The sequence below is a fragment of the Chelon labrosus genome (assembly GCF_963514085.1).
Source record: "Chelon labrosus genome assembly, chromosome: 21".
NCBI classification, from domain to species: domain Eukaryota; kingdom Metazoa; phylum Chordata; class Actinopteri; order Mugiliformes; family Mugilidae; genus Chelon; species Chelon labrosus.
In genome coordinates this window covers 19930316-19951505 of record NC_140354.1, presented here as the reverse complement: position 1 = coordinate 19951505, position 21190 = coordinate 19930316, and the positions used below count along the sequence as shown (strand labels likewise).

At 39.3% G+C, this 21190-nt stretch overlaps 1 protein-coding gene across 1 annotated transcript; it reads left to right on the top strand.

Moving 5' to 3' along the window:
* gucy2ca (guanylate cyclase 2Ca) lies at positions 1 to 19944 on the top strand (the record flags this gene model as incomplete). Its single annotated transcript, XM_084570589.1, has 27 exons — positions 1 to 226; positions 3260 to 3372; positions 3815 to 3882; positions 5674 to 5892; positions 5981 to 6099; positions 7740 to 7839; positions 7927 to 8038; positions 8120 to 8264; positions 9946 to 10031; positions 10116 to 10233; positions 10357 to 10438; positions 10590 to 10683; positions 11746 to 11808; positions 11919 to 11990; positions 12087 to 12191; positions 13577 to 13663; positions 14800 to 14932; positions 15016 to 15153; positions 15281 to 15369; positions 15459 to 15550; positions 15652 to 15810; positions 16024 to 16216; positions 16701 to 16875; positions 17544 to 17642; positions 17721 to 17815; positions 17942 to 18018; positions 19696 to 19944. The coding sequence occupies 27 exons, from the start codon at positions 1 to 3 to the stop codon at positions 19901 to 19903; spliced, it is 3267 nt and encodes a 1088-aa protein (XP_084426715.1). The 3' UTR covers positions 19904 to 19944.
* Between the last annotated feature and the right edge of the window lie 1246 nt (positions 19945 to 21190).

The following is a 21190-nucleotide window of genomic DNA, read 5'->3' as shown; positions in this document are numbered from 1 at the left end:
ATGTCTAGGATCAAGATGTACAGCTCACACACGCTTCCTTACCTGAGCGTGTTGATAATGGCGGTGGTCGGCAACGACCTGCTGGACGAGTGCTTGAAGTCCAAGCGCAATTACACAATGAACGTTGTGCTGCTGGAGGACAACAACTACGGATGGAGTCGGCCGTTCGTTGAGGCGGCCGTGAAGAAAGCTATTGAAGAGGACAGGCAGGAGAACATTAAAAAGGGTATGGACTTAAAATGGTAATGACAACAGTTAGTGGGATCAGTGCTGGGGCCGGGGGTTACACAACATCAAACACAGAACCACAAAATCAAGAAGGCCGGTAATGATTCAGGACTAAGTGTGAGTTTTTATTTGAATAGAAATACACTGTTGAGCATAAATTTGGAATAATTTTCAGACGCGTTCCTCTTTTTGTTCCTATTTAAACAAACCCCCATTGTTTCATGAGAAGAGGTAAAAAATATTTTATTCCAAATTTATGCACAACAGCATGTAAAACAACATTTTTTAAAAAAAACTAAAAGTATGTTTTAATAGAAAACTTTAGATAAATGTCATGAGATACGTCTCAGGACTGAACCCGTGATGTATCCCGTGACCCTAACCCTAACCCTAACCCAAATCCAAAAATAAACCTTGCTCAATAACTTAAACACAAAAAGACCCAGAGTTATAGACAAAACCACAGGTTATATGAAATATGTTGTGATGTTAATGCACTTAATGCGTGTCTGAGGCCGTCTCATTGTAGCTTCATCGCTCATTGGACGTATTTACTGATTAATAACGACTGAAAGAAGCTGTGATCTAACCCTGGGAGATACTTACATGTACTAACAGCTGGTTTATTAGTTTATACACAACGATTGGGGCTCCTAATCTAGATTTTGTCGCTCACCGGAGTGCTTTTAGCGGGCTAAACTGTTTCCTCTAAGGTAGACGTGCCATCTTTTTTGTCCAGTTCACGGCACGGCTAAAGTGTTCGGTAAAAAACATTCTTGGAAACGTTCTGTTTAGTCCGAATCTTTACTAAAAGTTTGAGATTAGCCAGGATTATGTGAATTAACCTAAAAATTAATGATACACGTGATGAAAACGACCTCTTCCATAATAATTTCTGTTAGATAGATAGATAGATAGATAGATAGATAGATAGATCCCGTGCCATCAGTGCAAAATGTACAAATAGTATATGTAACATATACAAGGATATGAGGCTATGAGGTAAATATAACATGCACATATCAAGTACACAGTATATAAGGATATAAAAATATAAGGCAAATATGATATACGTATGTAAATATAAAATATATATGCGTCCTGTCCTTTCACACAGTCAAACATCCAGGTCCATTTTACATCATCTCTCTGCTGCATCTGTTACTTTATTTGTTTTCCTTCGTGCAGGTTAATCCATATTCATCGTCTACATGTGACAAACTCACTAAACTGAACTGGATTTTTTACAGAAACTTCTTCTGTTTCTCGTGTCACTGCAGGCGTTGTCCCATTTAGGTGCACTATAGGCAGCTACAACCAGATTCAGATTATGGCTCCCGAAACTGTGGCGTAATCAAAACACGAGTCCAGATCTGATCCCATGACGATAACAGAGCCGAGTAGTAAATGAGGTCGCCTGCGAGACGAACAAATTTGGCTCATGTTACAGGACGTCCGAGCTAAAAATAAACGGCCGTAGGCCCCTGCTAACACGTACTGTAGATGCTGTTTTCTGCCGAGACGTCATATAAATATTCTGATTATGTAAAAGCTTCGACCAAGGCATTGCTTCAGTCAAATGTGCATTATTCACATTAATAAAAAGCTAAATACGAGAACAGTGGCTCCATTAAAATATTTGAATGCAGACTTGTTTCTGTCCTAACTGTACATGGATATTTCATATTATATTTTGGTTAAATCTGGTTGTTTTACCAAATCAAACATGAGCATTCCAGGAGCAGTGGGCAGCCATGGAGACCACTTTGAGGAGGTTTTATAGGCTTGATTAAAGAACATCAGTCATGGACGTAGAGGGGATTGAACCAGTTGAAAACCAGGTCTAGGAAAGTCCAATCCAGCTGAAACGAGAGAGTTCTTTGTGGATCTATATCCACTAGATCACAGCTGTCCCCCAAGAATAGTAGACTTCATAGGGTAATGGTCTGGTTCCTCCATTTACAGGCGAGTATCTAGTCATTTAGACTCTAGTCATAAGAGCTTCTGATGGACACCTACAGATGTTCCTGTTAAAACCCAGACACAAACACCAAACTTTTAAAACTGACGACTTGAATGAAACGTCTTCAAGAATCTCTACAAGTCTAGTTGCTTTTGTTTCTGCTTTAAAGACTGAGAAAATTCACGAGGCAAAAGGCGGTCCAGCGTGGTCGATCTTTGTTGAGAGCAACCACACCTTGATGTATTTGAGACTCAAAGTTATCCAGTAGTAACTCAAATAGTAAATGGTAGATTACTTTGGTCATTTTCAAGAAAAACATCCGGCAAAAGACTATTTTTTAACATTTATTTACATCATCAGTCGCTGCTCAAGTACTGTTCTAATTCAAAGTACCATCTGACAAAGTACAGTCTAAATACCAGGAAGCGTTCCTGCCCCACCCATTTTATCAAGGACTCTTCAGGGGGTAACTTACGCGGACTTGGTACAACCAGGTGTCCCAACGTCCTCCTGTCCATACTTTAGCATCTAAGCCATCAAGCACAAACTACCAAATTCCCAAACTGATTAATGGCTTTATTGTTCTTTATGTTCTGTGGAAAAATTAGTGGTAATAAAAGGACCGTGTGTTAACTTATTATTATCGCGTTAACTTTGACTGCTCTACTAAATACATAAACCAGGGATTCATCCAGTCACGTACTGTACCTTTAATCAAGTTTCATTTAGGACAGCAGCTAGTCTATTAACCACTTCCATGAATTTATTCTTAAGAATTTCTTTACATCTGTTTCTTGAAAACCAGACAATGATTTTCAAACCTTCATTGTGACTCGTTAAAAAACATCACGTCCTTTCCTTTCACACCCACTTATTTTTTTTCAGAAGCTCCAGTCTAATCAAAATCTGATGTAAAATAAATTATTGACATTCTCAGACCATATTTTACTGATAATGTCAGTCTAATCTAATCGTAGCAACCCCAAAGAGATTAATGAGTCCTTTTTTTTCTCTCTTTTGGAATTAACAACTCTTATCTTTTTATTTTTTTTGTTTCTATGTCTCAAGGCCTGAATTTCACACTGACGGCCAACTACAACGGGTTCAACACCACCGTGTACAACCGGCAGGGCTGTGGGAGCAGCACCTGCGAGGGGGTGGCCATACTCAAGAGGCTGTATGTGAGTGTGAACGATTGAAAATGTTTAAATTTACGCGAACTTTCTGGCAATATTACTCATAAAATCATTCTGTGATTCCAGGGATGCTGGTTTCACAGCAATTACAAGTTCCCTTTTTTGTGGTTTGACTTTATTGTCCCTATATTACCTTTTAACTGGAGCAGTCACACATTTATTGCTGCGTGACAGGATTATAGTGGATGTAAATGATGCATTTAGTCAAATTATTTCTAGTCTTGTTTCACAAATCCTGCTGCCCTTCCTCCATCGCAGCTGAAATTAAACCGGCCCACAGGTAATATGGATTCTGGGAAATGTGGGAAACGACAGATTGAATAGTTGCATGAATGAATGAATGAATGAATGAATGAATGACTTTAAGGGGTAGTGTTGTTAATAACATCTGTGTGACGATACCTGCATGTGCTGTTTCTCTCTGCAGAGTAGTGATCAAGTTGGGTGCGTCATGCTTGGGCCGTCCTGCACTTATGCCACCTTCCAGCTGGTGGAGTAAGTATGACTCTCGCTATATTTTAAAAAACAATAATTGCCAAAGAAGACATCAACCAACAACAGGACTGACAGTGAAATAGGTACATGCATAGTTAGTCAAAGCGGTGGTAGTTATGTAGTTAGTGAAAGTGGTCACTATGTCCTTTACAATGATCAATAAATGTGTGAGAGAGTGTAATGTGTTTATTTAAGTTACAGACAGGAAGTCATTTCATTCAGACATTTTTTTAAAAACAAGGTGGGGAGACTGAGGCCCCGTCCAGATCAGACTTTGCATCAACATCCGTCCTGGGCCAGTGTCTAGCTTTACGTACCTGTGTTCACACCTAACTTTAAAGGGGAATTACAGTTTTTTACAACCTGGACCTTATTTCTGGCATAAAATACGATCGTTTACTCACCAATATAACTTTGGTGTCATTTGGAGTCGTTCAGAAGATATTTAGATCTGCGTATATCCACATAGTGGGAGTGACCGGGGCACCAAAACGCAGCCTCTAGGTAACGCATTATCTGCTGCGAAACTTGTTCATTTTTACCAAAATTTTGTTATGATACGCTAGTGCTATTCTCTGTTGAGTCCGGAGTTACCTGTTATCTTTTCGCAGATGTGCAGCAGTTTGTTGTTCTTTGGCCACCTGGGGAATAGCACTAGCATATCATAACAAAATCTTGGTGAAATGAACGAGTTTTGCAGCAGATCATGCGTTATTTAGAGGCTGCGTTTCGGTGCCCCAGTCACTCCCACTATATGGATATACGCGGTGATCCGCTGGATCTAAATATCTTCCGAACGACTCCAAATGACACCAAAGTTATATGGGTGAGCAAACGATCGTATTTTATGCCAGAAATAAGGTTCAGGTTGTAATAAATGGTCCCCAGCTATTATGAGATCTGATCTCAACTTCCCTGTACGTAAATAACCACCAACATTATCTGGGGCATGGGAGAATATTACAAGAGCTGCTGTTTCTAACGGATCTCTACCTGCTGCTGTTTCAGAACCATGAACAGCTGTCATGTTTGCTGAGATGATACGTGTTTTGGAACAAGCCGTAAAGTCTCTCTCTCACTCACTGGAAGCACACCTGTTAGGGTCTTCTTTATTTCATGACCTCCGCCCTCACATTAGTTAGTTTAGAGACAAAACTCTGATTTTAACTGAACCCTGGAAACCTCCGTACACACCGTAATTCCACCACTGTGCTGTTTGAACCAGTGACAGAAAAACCTCATGTAATAAACGTAGATAAACACACCATGCTGATCCATTTTTTTAATGACAGAATCTACATAAATAATTGTAGTCGACATTTATTTCTTCTTTAGTTAGATAACAGCAAATAGGACATAATATTGTAAAAGGCTCTCATTACTAATGAACAGTTACGCTATTTTTTCTTGGGTGGTCTTTAACGCGACCCAGGAACCAAAGGAATGAGGTCAAATGTGTCCCAGAACCACCTCCACATGTGGACTAAGATGTGTAATGTGTCCTGGTTGTGTTCACACCTGCATTTTAAGATGGTTACTTGCAACTGGATCACTCAGTAGAGATGTTAATGTAAGATCTGGCCTGATATCCACTCCCTCAGTATAACCCTTTCTGCAATGAACAGGCCAAACCTAAGAGACTGTCAGTTATATATCTACAGATAGATGATATTGTTTGGGACAAGTCCAGAAAAGATGATTGAGGGTACAGTCACTACTCTGTTTCTCTTTAATCAAACCTAACTTGCAGACTTTTGACTTGTCTTCTCATCTGTCTGTGGTGTGTCCCAGTGAAGAAAATGGCCTGAGACTGAGCATCCCCATCATCTCTGCTGGGAGCTTCGGCCTCTCGTGCGACTATAAGACCAAACTGACCCGAATTCTTCCCCCGGCGCGAAAGGTCTCCAACTTCTTAGTCAACTTCATGAACGAAACGCTGCCGTTTAAGACCAAGTGGGAACGTGTGTATGTGTACAAGAAGTCCATCAATGTGTCCGAGGACTGCTTCTGGTGAGCCAGCGCGTGCGCGCAAAGCTGTTCGACTGCTTTAGTGCGCACTCCTGCCTTTCGATTTCATCTCTTTGCTTTTTGGCCTCAGGTACATCAACGCACTGGAAGCACCTTCTGCTAGCTTTGCCTCAAGTACTGACAGAGAGATGCTGCGAGCGGAGAAAGACCTGATAGATGCTGTGAAGAATAAGGGCAGACATAGTAACAGTGAGTTTTTCGTTTTTTATTTGTTGATTTTAAATAATTTTCTTGGCAGCACAAGAACTTGCAAAGAACTTCACAGTCACCTACTTGTACTCTCGTATATATTAATATATCTAGTATTTAAAACAACACCGTACAAAACAATAGTTTACTGTATTCTTACTGTATTTTACAGTACAGTCGTCCCTCGCCACTACTTCGCGGGTTTTTAATTCATACATATCTAATTTTATTTCGCGGAAATTTTACTATATCTCTGGAAATATATTTATATATTTATTATTTTAATTGTTTCTGCGGTACAATAAGCATTTTCTATCCTAAAAAATTAAAAACAGTAAAAAAAAAAAAAAAAAATCAGTTAAAGCACATATTAAAAGAAAAAAAAATAGTGCATTAGTGCATATTAGATTTTTTTTGCTGTTAAAATTATTACATATGTATGTTTAAGAGTGTAGAAAGTGTTTAAGAGCATAGAAAGTGTTTATAAGCATATGGAAAAGATTACTTTATAAATCAAACAAAAATTCTAATATAAATCCAAACAATGTTCTTAATATAAAAGTTTAGTCATATGTATTTTATTCACTCCAAGCTAATTCACAGAGAGAGAGTAGATACAGAAAAAACATCATATCTCTTAAAACATCTTGGTAAAAGTTTATCCGAAAGAATAAACAATCTCCCCAAACTTTTTGATTTCACTGTAAAAAATGTTCTTGTATATTTATGTTATTTATCTAAATCACAGAGAGCAAGTAGAGACAGAATAATGTGAATGATGTGAATTACAAGTTTGTTTCCATCAAAGTCTTGACGTAAAAATCAACCTTTGCTATTTGGTTACTGTTCACTCTTTTTGAGAGGTTAGCTTAGCCTTGCTATGTAAACTAAAGCCACAAGGTTAGCTAGGAAGTCACGGGGCTCACTAGCAAGTAGTCTGGACAACCACTAATAAAACTATGTTGTGGTGTGAAATCCTAAAACATCTTGGTAAAAGCTGACACAAAAAAAATAAACTCACCAAGTCTGCAGGTTATCATCAGGTCTACAGCTAACCACAGGTGTTAATATGATATGTTACCCAGAATGCAATTCAAACTAGGATATTTTACTGTAATGAAGGTATGTGGTATTGTGCCGACAAATCTATAACATTTAACAGTGTTTATTTGACATTGCCTTTTCTGCGTTGCAGTAATTTTTGTAAAAGAACATTTATTCATTTCAACTTCTTTCAGAAGTAGTGCACAAGTATAAATGCCTAACAGCGGCGTTGGCTATGTATAAATCAAGCTTTACTCTATCTGGTAACCCCCACGTCTTATACGTTTTAACTTACCGTGTAAAATAACTCAACGTCAACTGGATGGATTGGAAAACCGTTTGGGGTTCCCAGATTACATTTTACTACAGACATTTATGAACATTCCCAGCAGCCCCACACTGGCACGTGGCGTTTCTCCTGTTTTTCCATCACGTTTTGTTGAAAATGTGACTAAAAACATTTAGTCAGTGGTTATTTTACTGTGCGCTATGATAGCTTCAGGCCTACAGCTCACTACTTTACAACTACTACTACTTTGTGACGCTGATATAGCTGTAAATAAATGAATACTGATCTCTGTGGTCCTTTCTTTCAGTTTTCATCTTATGTGGAAATGTTGACGATGTGGTTTCGATAAAGCAGAAGGTGGGCTTTGTTAACGAAGACATCATGTTTATTCTCCTCGATTTTTACAAGTAAGCCTGGCTGCTACGTTAACCACTTCTCCAGCTGTGTGACATTGTGCATGAGTAGAAATTAAATGACCCCTTTATCCTCTTTAGTCCTGAGTATTATATCAACACAACATCTACCGTGGGTATGCAGGATGTCCTGGTGGTCACTCTGCCTCAGAGGAACTATACCAATAGATCCTACTCTTTTTCCAACAACACGGTGAGCTGCACCTCCAGCACACAATCAAGATCATGCAGGGAAACGTTTTATAAAGATAGTAATGTTATTCCAACGGGGCAGATAAATGACTACGTGGCTGGATATCATGACGGAGCTCTGCTGTTCGGCCAAGTGCTCAGAGAGAGGATGCTCAGTCAGCAAACGAACAAGGGATCCAGTGGTGTGCCTCTGAGCAACAACCCATTTGGAAATGTCTCCTTTGGTGGTGGGTATGGTTGATTATTACAACGTTAGCGATACAAGAAATAAAACACGACTTTTAACTCTTTGGAAAATGTCCAAATTCTGAATTTCTTCTCCAGAAGGTTTGATCAGTGGTTTTGTTCAAGACAAAATGGCAAAACAGGTTTTAACCTCCTGACTACCAGTAATTCAAATTTGTAAACATTTGTAGGACATTTGTAAACCTGAATATCTCCCACCCACTGCGTACTACTGAATTAACTCCTTTTGCTGTCTACAGAGGACATTAAGGGCTTTTCAGTGAGACCAAATGTGAAGGGGTGGGGCTTTGGTACCTTTCTCTTTCTCATTAAGAAAAATGTCGTCCATCAGTTATATGATATCTTAAAAATAAATTCTTTATTTATTCTAATTACATCACAAAGATTAGGGAATTATTTTACTTACTTACAATATTTTACTTCCTGGTAGTCAGCAGGTTAAATGCACTATAAAAAGAATTCTGAAAATACTTTTTTATTAGAATTTTGTTCTAATAAAAAAATCTGAATTTTAAATGTAAAAGCAGGATTTTCAGAAAAATAAAACAAAAATCTGAAATGAAACTCTGAGAAAGAAAAAATAATATGAATTCTAAGAAAACTTTAAAGAGTTTAAATTCAGAAATTCAAGAGAAGATAGAAGAAAAGAAGAAGAAAAATCCAAGAATGAAATTTAAAAAAAAAATGAAAAAAAATCTAAATTTAAATTTGTAATTTTGAGAGGAAAAAAATGAATTTATACTTACCAAAAATAAAAATCTGAAGTTTAAACTCAGACCCGAAACTTTTAAATCAGTAATCTGAGAAAGAATGAAACATTCTGGTGGGAAAAAACTGAAATGTGTCAAAAAATACTGGATTTCTGAATATAAATTCAATAAAAAAAAGAAAAAAGAATTATAAAAATTTCGAATTCAGAATTCAGAGGAAGTAGATGTGAGAAAAAACAGAATTCTGTGAAAGCTTTCAGATTTGTTTATAATACTGATTAAAAATCCAGGACTTTTCTAGAAGGTTTAAAGTCACAATGTTGAGAAAAAAAATCGACAGGCTAGGATGCTCCAGGTGAAGAATATAACGAGTTACTTGCAGAATTATGCTGCTGAAATGACAATAAATCATAAATATAACAATTTTTAAGCTGATTTTCTCTTTGCCAGCTTAACACTGACTCTTGTTCTCTGTCCTGTGTAACATGAGAATCATCTCACGGAGCGTTGCATCACTACTCACACTGGTTTTATGGTCAGTTTTATTGGCGTCTGCTAACCCAGATACCGCCTGATTTGAAAAGTCAGCAGAGACGCTCCAACTCCTGAATTTTGTCCTCGGTTTATTTCACGAGAAAAAAGTCTAAAAGCAAACAATGAGCGACTCTGGTTCAGCTTTCAACCACTTTTTCTGGGTAAATGTTTGGTGTCACATGGTCATGAACGCTACAATGAACGCTAGAAACATGTTTGCAGACACGGCTGCATGTTATGTGAGCTCAGATTATATCATTTTAATAGTAGTTCATGAATTCAAGTAATTTTTTTCAAGTGAAATTATCACTTAGTGGCTCCACCTTCTCAAATCTTTGTCATACAGATTATTTGTCATCTTGAACTCTGGGAATTTTTTTTATTGTCTATTCTAATACGTGGGTTTTTCTGTGAGCAGGAATGGGAGGCCAGTACGTGCTCGATGAATATGGCGACAGAGACGTCAACTTATCTGTGATTTACACATCGACTCTCACTGGCAAGGTGAGACCGTTGCCCGTTCAACAGTCAGATCAGTCGGTGTCAATGGGAACGGCTGATTTACTTTATTCGTCTGTCTCTCTCCAGTACGAAAAGCTGCTGGTGTTCGATACTTCGCAGAATAAAACCATTGATTTTCTTCAAAACCCTGCCCTGTTTTGGAGAGGGGCTGCCCTACCCAATGACCAGCCAGATAATCAAGACGGTAATCCCCATTAAAGCTCCAGTCACCCTACTCAGCTAGGCAACATTAGAATTTAAAGATAACACCCACAAACATAGATAAAATGCTCTTTGTTAATGATGTTGTGTGTGCATTTGCTTCCAGGCTTAAGCACGCAGGATGTGATTGTGATTGTTTTGAGTCTCAGTGTTGTCGTGGTGACCGTCATCGCTCTCATCTTCTACAGGTAAACAGCAAGACACATTTGAATGTATAATGTAGCATCTTGGCATCATGAAAGTGACTTTGAGCGAGAAGTCTGAAACTAAAGAGCGCCAACCCACGAACAAACATCCCTCTGTGAACATCATGTATGTGTTCGCTGTTTATGTTGTCAGGCAAAACAGGAAAGAGCGTCTCATTCAGAAGAGGTGGTCTCACATCGAACCACACCTGATAGCTCCTCTGGATGAGAGGGAGGTCTCTCTGAAGGTAACCATCATGTCTGTAGGCCGTAATTCAGTTTTCTCTTATTAAAAAATGATTTGAGCTGTAACTTTTTTCCAGAATTCTGAATCTAAACTAAGGGATTAAATCAAATTTTGAAATTATATATAAAAAAATAATCTCAAAACTGAACTGGAGTGAGAAACCTGAGGAATAAATCAAAATTCAACGGTAAAAAAAATAGAATTTTGAGAAAATTTTGTATTCTTATGAAAACAATATGTGAAAAAATTCAAAATTCTGAGAAAAGAAAGTCAATTTCTGAGAAAGAAAACTCCAAATACAGAATTTTAATTACAAATTTATTGTAAATAAATACAAAAATCTGAATTTGGAGAATTTCATCTCTTAAGAAAAAGAGTTTGGAGTTGAAAATCTAAGGAATAAAAATTAGAATTATGTCAAAATTTTGTATTCTTATACAGAAAATCTGTAAGAAAATTCAAAATTCTGAGAAAGAAAACTCTAAATTCAGGATTTGATAGTACTTTGAATTCTTGCAAAAAATCTGTAAAAAAAAATAGAAAAACAAAAGAAAATTTGGAGGAAAAAAAAGTCAGATTTCTGAATTCTGTCAAAATTTTTATTTTTTATAAATAAACCTGCGAGAAAATGAGAAATTCTGAGTCAATTTCTTATAAAAAGAAAATCCAAATTCGGAATTGGAAACCAGACTTTCGATCGCAAAAATTCTGTAAGAATGAAAAAATTCTGGATTCTGAATTTAAACTCAGAACCTCCGTTTCTTACCTCAAATCAACTTCACATGTAAAGTTTAGAACTCATAATAGTTGTGAAGATATTCAGAAATCTGTATTTAAACCCTGAAATATGACAAAACAAAACAAAAAAATTTTGTCAAAAAAGTCATTTTTTCATATTTATTTCTTATTTGGAATTTAATAAACTCAACTCATCTTCCTTATGATACTGATTTGAATCATGTAAGTTAAAACATCAAATATTAGATCAACACATTTAGGGCTGTTTGACGTTATTTGAAACTGGAAACATGAACATGAAATCAAATATGTTTTTACGTAACAGATTGATGAAGATATGAGGAAGGACAGTACGTACTTCTCCTCCCGAGGCCGCTACGACAGAAAGGTACCGGCACTACAGCTCCTTGAAAATCTAGATTTAGTTGTAAAAGGATTCAATAGAAGGAGATGATTGTGTCGGATCTTTACAAAGCCTTGTTTCTTTGTATTCTGCAGCCCGTCATCTTGAAAGAGCTGAAACGCAATGATGGAGACTTCACAGATGACCAGAAAATAGAGCTCAACTCTGTGAGATACGTTTGCGGTTCATCTAGATGTAGTAAATATGAATGGAAATAGACGGTTAACCCTCCCTGTCACTTCATCCGTGTCTTTGTTTTCCAGCTGCTGCGCATGGACTACTACAACCTGACAAAGTTTTACGGCACGGTGAAGTTTGAGTATGGCGTGTTTGGGGTGTTCGAGCTTTGTCAGCGAGGCTCCCTCAGGGTAAGACAACTCCATCTTGATCAATTTTGAACTTTGAAATGTCTAATAATTTATTGCACCACCCCCTGAAGCCCGTTGTGTCTAAATATCTGGAAATATGTCACATGTATGTAACATCCCAGCGCGGACAAAAAAGTCAACTGGAGCCATATTCTAAACCCAACAGGAAGTCTGTTATTTTGATAAAACTGTGAAAGTTGGACAAAACTTTGGTTGTGTCTTGGTTGCCCTCAGGCTTGATGCCTTATCAGATTGACTTCAAAATTTGGAAATAAGTTGTTGAAAGAAAGGCAAAGGAAACTGACATAAGTTTTTGACTTTTCGTTGAAGTGGCGTGGGTGTTCTGGCCCCTCAAAGATTCATGACGCGCCATGAAACAGGAAGTTTCATTAAACGTGCTGTAATTCAGTCCAAAGTGCATCAACTTTACAGTATTGTTAATGGTCCCTAACTGCACACATCCATATGTCAATATTCATACAATTATTGTAGCGCCACCTATTATGAACAGGAAATGTCTGATTTTGTATTGTGTATGTAGTGTGACCTGCTGTTACTGTCAGGGTGATTGGATCCTCTTAAAATTTGGTCAGGACGGACTTATGCTCATTGTGATGACTTACTGTGAAACTTGTGAGTTTTCGTTAAAATTTGGCCCTTTCTGGTTGTGAAATTGAAATGAGTCACTGTGTGTGTGTTGGTTAACCTGTAATAGTTGGTGAAGCTGTTTTAACATACTTTGATGCCACAGAGAGAATAATTATACAATTATTGTAGTGCCACCTATTGAGAACAGGAAATGTCTTATTTTGTAGCGTGACCTGCTGTTACTGTCAGGGTGATTGGATTCACTTCAAATGTTGACAGTCCAGCAGATAGAGCCATTACATTTCTGTTTGGTGGGTTGTCTGTGTGTGTGTGTGTGTGTGTGTGTGTGTGTGTGTGAAGCTGTTTTAACATACTTTGATGCCACAGAGAGAATACATTCAAAACAGCCAAAACTTACAGCTGTCACAGATTATTTGCTCTGGAAAATATTGAATTGCACAGACTATGCATTGTGCCATGGTGCATTGTTATTCCAGTGTATCCCCTGAGAACTGCAGTAACCCTGTCCTTGCCGGTTTTATCTTATTTAAGTAAAATAATAACAAGGTAGATGTCATGTGCGCACACTGATGCAACTTTGACCATTTCTGCTGCAATGTTAATTACCTCATGTTGTTTATGACGGTGGCCTCTTTCTGCTCACAATGACTTTACTGTTCCCTTGATAAGTTTTGGACACTGAGTTTAAAGAACACTAGTTGTGTGCGCATGAATGCACGCAGCCTGGTTAACTGTTTAACATGTCCACAAACTTTTTTATCTGATTGTCTTTTCAGTTCATTCTAAACGACAGGATCTCCTACCCAGATGAAACCTTCATGGACATGGAGTTTAAGATATCAGTCATGTATGACATAGCAAAGGTAAAAGTTTTTTTCAGTGTGTAATTAGTTGGCACATTTTTCTTAAAACCAAAGTACAGCCAGCATTTATTTTCCCATTTTTAAGAAGGCAGACAAAGACAACCCAATCAAACACATTAAAATTAAATATTATACTTTACATTAATCATTTCTTCATGTCTGTGAGTTGCAAAAGTAAGTGAACCCTTGTTTCCAGTATCTGCTGTGACCTCCCTGTGCAGCAGTTACCCGTAACTAAACATTTCTGCTAAATGCTGATCAGTGGTCTACAGCAGCTTGGAGGAACTTTAGCCCATTCCTCAGAATAGAACCTCTTCAGTTCTGAGATGTTGGTGGGTTTCCTCACATGAACTGCTTGCTTCAGGTCCTTCCACAACATTTCTATTGGATTAAGGTCAGGACTTTGACTTGGCCATTCCTAAACATTCGTCTTGTTCTTCTTTAACTGTTCTTTTGTAGAACCACTTGTGTTCTTGGGCTCATTGTCTTGCCGCATGACCCAGTCTGTCTCTTCAAATTCAGCTCATGGACAGATGTCCTGACATTTTCTTTTAGCGTTCACTGGTAGAATTCAGAATTCATTGGTCCATCAATGATGACAAGCCGTCCTGGTCCAGATGCAGCAGAACAGGCCCAAACCAGGACATTATTACCACCCCCATGTTTGATGGACGGGATGAGGTTCTGTTGTTTCATCTCCAAACATGACGCCTCTCATTTAAGCCAAACTATTCTACTTTGGTCTCATCTGTCCATTAAACATTGTCCTAATAGTCTTCTGTCTTGTCCACATGATGTTGATGAAACGGCAGAAATGTTCTTTTTGGAGAGCAGTGTCTTTGTCCATCACATAATGGTTGTTCAATGTTCTCCTGATGGTGGATTCATGAACATTAACATTAGCCAATGTGAGAGAGGATTTTAGCTGCTTAGAAGTTCCCCTGGGTTCCTTTGGGACATCTCAGACTATTATGGAGTGATCTTAGTTGGTGGACCACTCCTGTGGAGGGGAACAGTTGTCTTAACTGACTATGGATTATTTGTTGGTTCCAAACTCTTTAGAGGTGATTTTGTGACCTTTTCCAGCCTGATGAGCAACAACAACTCTTTCTCTGTGTGTCTGTATCTATCTATAGGGCATGTCGTACCTCCACTCCAGTAACGTTGGAGTCCACGGTCGTCTCAAGTCCACCAAGTGTGTGGTTGACAACCGCATGGTGGTCAAGATCACTGACTTTGGCTGCCACACCATCCTGAAGCCAGGCAGAGGTGAGTTTTTCCATCAGTCATCACTGATGTCGATTACTGATTCAACACTGAAATCAATATTTAGCCTCTTCCTCTCCTCTCAGATTTGTGGACAGCCCCGGAGCATCTTCGCAATGACGGCGTGTCTCAAAAAGGCGATGTCTACAGCTATGCCATCATCGCCCATGAGATTGTTACGAGACAACCTGTGTTCTACACGCAGTACTGCTCTGATAAAATAGGTAGGAGACCTTTTTCATTATTTAGTTTGCAGTTTTTACTGTGATGCTGCCGAGCTAGCTAAGATGATAGTTGTCTCCAGACTTCAGTTTACTGTAAGAAGTGATGGTCTGTTGTGCAATCCCTCAGAGAAGATCTACAGAGTGCAGTACCCCAATGACAACAACGTCTTCAGACCGGAATTCAACTTTGAGGGTGCGTCCGACCGGGAGATCGAGGTAAACGAGCCTCAAAAAACCAAGGAGCTTTTGCAGTAACAGGCTCTAAGCACTGAGACAATTGTTTGACTGTGTTTGTGTGTCTGCAGCTGTACATGCTCATAAAGAACTGCTGGGATGAAGACCCAGAACGGAGGCCAGATTTTAGGAGAATAGAGTTAACGCTGGGAAAGATTTTCAGGTATGAATAGACAACAGATTACGTCGTAGCTGAACAAATCTAGTAGTAGGATAAAGTCTTGGAGTATGACATTTTAAACATTTTTGATCTGACACCTGCAGTAACCTGCACAACCAAGCCACTGAAACGTATATGGACAACCTGATCCGTCGTCTGCAGATGTACTCAAGGACTCTGGAGCATCTGGTGGAGGAGAGAACCTCTTTGTACAAAGCTGAGCGGGACAGAGCGGATCACCTCAACTTCATGCTCCTCCCTCGGTGGGTTTATATTGTGTGTGTTGCCATAATAAGGTTGAATAAAAGCGTGTTTAAAGTTGTTTTCAAGAAGATGTGAAGCGAACTAACCTCAGCTTTAAACACAAAGCTCCTCCCACGTTCAAAACGTTGGTCCCTACCTCATCCTTTTTCTTTTATCAGATTCAGATTCAGGTTTATGTCATTAGTTTCATCAGTTATTTTCCTTCTCCTCAGTCCGGTGGTGCGTTCCCTGAAGGAGACGGGCCGAGTGGAGCCGGAGCTGTTTGAGGAGGTGACCATCTACTTCAGCGACATAGTGGGATTCACCACCCTCTGCCACTACAGCACGCCAATGGAGGTGGTCGACATGCTCAACGACATCTACAAGAACTTTGACAGCATCCTTGATCACCACGACGTCTACAAGGTGAGTTTAGAGTAGATATACTGGAGCCCTGCAATGAAGTACAGTTTTGAGGGAGTATTTGCAATTTATGCTAGAAGGAAATATGATATGGTATACAATACGGTTTCCAAACTTTTTTGGCTTCTTACAAACTGCAGAGTGTAGTTCCGGTTACATCTCAGATTTCTATGAGTTGTTAACAGCTCCAGAGAAGACTGACTTGTTTGGGTTGGTGGTTTCATTTTCATTAATGCTTAAATGATCCAAAAACATCTCTTCAGAATACCTTACCTACATATTGCCGCTAATACTCATCTACTTTTACTTAAATTGGATTTTTAACGAAGGACTTTTACTGGTGATGGAGCATTTGACTACAAAGAGGTTGTAGTTTCTGCTCCGGTGCTCCTGTAGTTTTTGAAACATTAAGCTAAAACGTACCGGAAGTTGAGTCTAATGTATTACTCTTTAAAATGTTCTGCAAACTTTATTTATCGCACATCAGGTTGAGACAATAGGAGACGCGTACATGGTCGCGTCAGGTTTGCCCAAACGCAATGGCAACAGGCACGCAGTGGACATCGCCCACATGGCCCTGGACATCCTGGCGTTTGTAGGGACGTTTGAGTTGGAGCACCTGCCCGGGATCCCTCTGTGGATCCGTATTGGTGTACATTCAGGTACAAGATGTCGATGTCCTTTTTGTTCTTGCTTGAAAATATACCTGTATATGTATTTGTGACTCTAAAAACACATTTATCTGTTTTTCATTTACTCAAACAACATTTTCCAGTCCTAATCTTTTTCTTTTTCTTATAAGAGCAGGATATTTAAAGTCCTTCCATCTTCATGATTCTGCTGACACCTAGTGGCCACTTAGTAGGCACACAGTGCCCCTTGTGCGCCCCTCAGAACTTTGTACATTTCTGCATAAAAATGACTCAAAATGAGGCAGTATTACATATCTGTGAGGTGTAAAAGTAAGCTCCTCCCAGCCGCTGTAGACGACTGATCAGCAGTTACCGTAAACATTTAGTTGATGTTATTACTGCACAAGATACTGGAAACATGGGTTCATTTACTCATACACCTCATAGATATGTCTGATGCACAAACTGATCTTTTGAGTTATTTTTATGCAGAAATTTAGAAAATACTGAAGGGAACAAAAACCTTTAAGGGGCGCTGTTTAAGCTCATACAGATATTTTGTAAATAAGACTGTTACATGAAGATTTTGCATTACATGTCTGTTGCAAATAATCTTTAATGCGCTGTGCAGAACAATATTAATTAACTGGATGTCAGTGAAAAATAAGTCATGTCTGGTTGCTTGTATTTGTGTGCAGGACCTTGTGCGGCAGGAGTTGTCGGAAACAAGATGCCTCGCTACTGCCTTTTTGGAGATACAGTCAATACCGCCTCACGAATGGAGTCCACAGGCCTGCGTAAGACACGCACACATTTCAACACAATTACACCAATGGCAGTTTTAAGATGGCTGATGTTTTGCGTCGTTTCCCCAGCTCTGAGAATTCACGTCAGCCAGTCCACCATTAACATCCTGCAGAGGACGGACTGCAATTTTGAGTATGAACTGAGAGGAGAGACGTACCTGAAGGTATGTTTTGGTTTTTCTTTGTCATTTGTGCTTTTTGTTTGTTTTGTTTTTTTACATCAAATGGAACTGAAGTGGTCAGTACTTTGTTTTCCTCTGCTTGTGTGTCCTTATGCACTTGACCCACAGGGTAAAGGCAAAGAAATGACGTACTGGTTAACAGGGGTGGATGGGGGGAAATACAACCTGCCGACACCACCAACAGCGTGAGTATAGTCCTATCTGGAGTTACGTAAACAAACATATGTACTAAAATATTCAAGAGTCACTCTCTGGTTTTGTCAACTTGTATTAAAGCTGTAGTGCCGGAATAAATTAAGATCTGTTACGTTTATATCTGCAAGTTCACACATTGTTGATTAAGCTAAAAAAAGAGTTCAGTGCAGAAACCTGCAGTTCCTCAAATGTCCACTTGAGGATGTCTCCATCTCCATGTTAAAATGTCCAACTTGGACTGTTTACAGCCAGGTTTCTAAAACTAATATGTCCATCTCTGACAAACTCAACTATTAAAATTAAATCAAGGAGTTATCAAGTTTTGCATAATTGAGGGTGTGGCTGCTTTGAGTGACAGGCGCCTTCACAAGTTGCTAGCTGCCTGCCTCAGCTCACACCTCTTTATTTTATCTTAGACTATTTATGACTTAGCTGGAGGTTAGGTTGAGTCACGCGCTGCCAAGATGGCGACGGCCAGAGACACTGCACTGAGCTTCAGAAACTTACATCAACTTATGTCTATGAGGTTGTAAGAATTCAAGATTCAAGATTTATTTATCGTCATTTTTCACTGAGTATCTGCGTACCCAGGGAAGAACGAAATACTGTTTCCCATAAGTGACAGACAAGTGCAACTCAATAAATAAAATCGAGAACATTAAAATAACTAAACAAGATAGAAATAAAAATAGATAAACTAAGATCACAAAATGCCATACAACATACGCTATCAACTCTCAGGGAAGTAGCTGTGCAGTACAACATCCTTATTCGCAATTAAAAAAGAATTGCACAATTTTTGCTTGTGTAATTACCCTCACTGCCAGAAGAGGGAGACAAAGATAATGTGCTGAAGGCCCTTTAAAGGTACTGCGGGACACTGACACCATAACCTACGTACGTAGCCTACGCCGTTGCAAGCCGTTTATGTTTGTGCGCTCTTCAGTCTGGCTCGCTCTGCAAAAAAACACGACCGAAACGCTAGTCGGCGCTCTGTGTTTTTTGCCAGTTGGGTTCAAACTTTAGCCAAAATTTCGCCGAAGACGAGTCGTACAAATGTTTGTATCATCTGAACTTCCTCAGTTAACCTTTCCGCGATGTGTTTCATCTTTATTGATCCAAATCAGTCAATTAAAAAATTGCAGAGATGGAGAAACAGCCGGAAATACTAAAGCGGAAACACGCTACTACCAAGCGGACCAGTCGCAGCTCTTGTGGTCTGCGTCGCCGTGGCATTTCTGGGGAGGTGTACATCAGTTACGTTGCTTCTGCGTCAAATTAACGCAGAAGCCTAAACCGCCTATTAGACTTTATTGATCCACAAGGGAAACAGTCACAGTAGCTCAGTTGCGCGTAAAAAATACTCTTGAGAACCAAGGGTAAAAATAAAAATTAAAAAAAATCTAGTAAAATAAAATAGTATAAGCAAATAATTTACAAAATTTGCATATGAACAAATGTACAAGAAGTAGAGACAGAAGTAAAGATATATTATATACTTAGAAAGGATTAAAAAGGTACAACATGTGCATTAACGTTAATAACAGAGTTATCTGTAACAGAAAGGTGAGTTGTTGTACAGCTTGATTGAGAATAGTATGAATGTACCTTTTTTTTTCACATGCATATAAGATAATCCAAATTAACCACATGGTTCCCCGTCTCAGGGAGAACTTCCAGCGGCTCCAGCAGGACCTGGCAGAGATGATCGTGTCCAGCCTGAAGAAGCGTGGAGGCGGAAGCGACGCCTTCGAGAAGAGGAAGACCCTTTCCACCAAAGTGCGCCGGAGAGAGACCAACAGCAGCCTGCAGAAAGACAGCCCGCCCGAGTACTTCCACCTGGCGGTCACCGACAGCCCCAGCACCTACCTGTGATCGCAGAGGAGACGCTGTAGGCGTTTGTCACATCCGTTTTTCTTTGTGTTTTGGACAGCTCTGTTCGTTCAGGTTGGAGTGACGGTGAAGAAGAAAAAAGGAGTGTTGAAGGGGAGACTCTTAATGTATGTGTTGATGTTCTGATAAGCGTCCTCATCTGTGTTTTTCCAGTCTTCATTACCACATAAAATTAATGCTTTTCAAGACATCATTTCGATCAGTAAAAGGAAGCGTGTCCCCCATTCCCTCAGGTACAATTTAAAACATTTGCTTTGTTTATTTTAAGATCTTCCTCTTTCAGTGTCTTGTGAACCGCGTAGGCAGCGTGTCTTTACGTCTGTATTTTGATGTCACTGCTCGGAAAGTCACACATTTAAAATTTCCCAGCTGTAAATTGTCCCTGAAACCGTTTTTTTTTTTTTTCCTTTCAAATAAAAATGGCACCAACTGAAATAACACCTGCTTTTTTAAAAATATAATTTGTAACATTCACCTATCAGCCATAACATTATGACTGGTGAAGCAAATATCACTGATTGTCTGGTCATCGTGGCTCCTGTCAGTAAATATAGAGATATATCCGAGTGAATAAGGACAAGTGAATATTTTGAGTTGATGACAGAAGCAGGAAAAATGGATTTTAGCAAATTTGACCACAACTGTAGCTCTTGTGGGGTGTTCCTGGTCTGCAGTGGTCAGTATTTATCGAAAGAGGTCCAGGGAAGGAAAAGAGATGAGCTGGAGTCAGGGCCATCACTGCACATGGACTGACCTGTGTGGTTCTGATCCAAGAGATGAGCTACCGGAGCTCGAACTGCAGATATAAAGAGTTGATGCTGGTTCTGACAGAAAGAAAGGAGAGTCAGGAACACACAGTGGCTGCAGACCAGTCAGGGTGTCCATGCTGACCCCTGACCTCTGATGAAAGCTCCTACAATGGACACATCAGAGCTGGACCACGGAGACATGGAAGCAGAAGGTGGTTCCAGTTTGAAGGATTACGTGGAAGTCTTGGTGGACCGCTCACCAGGAGAAACACATGGCACCAGGGTGAACTATTGGACGATGTGGCCCACCTACCTAAACATTGCTGCAGACCACGTCCACCTCTTCCAGTAGGATATAAATGGTTCAGGAATGGTTTGAGGAACGCCGACTACAAGTTGAAGGTGCTGCCCTGGATCCAAAATCCTCCCCAGATCTCAGTCCAACCCAGCATCTGATCTGATACACGGTGGTCCCACCTCTCAACTTAAAACAGGACTTGAAAAGATCTTCTGCTAGCGT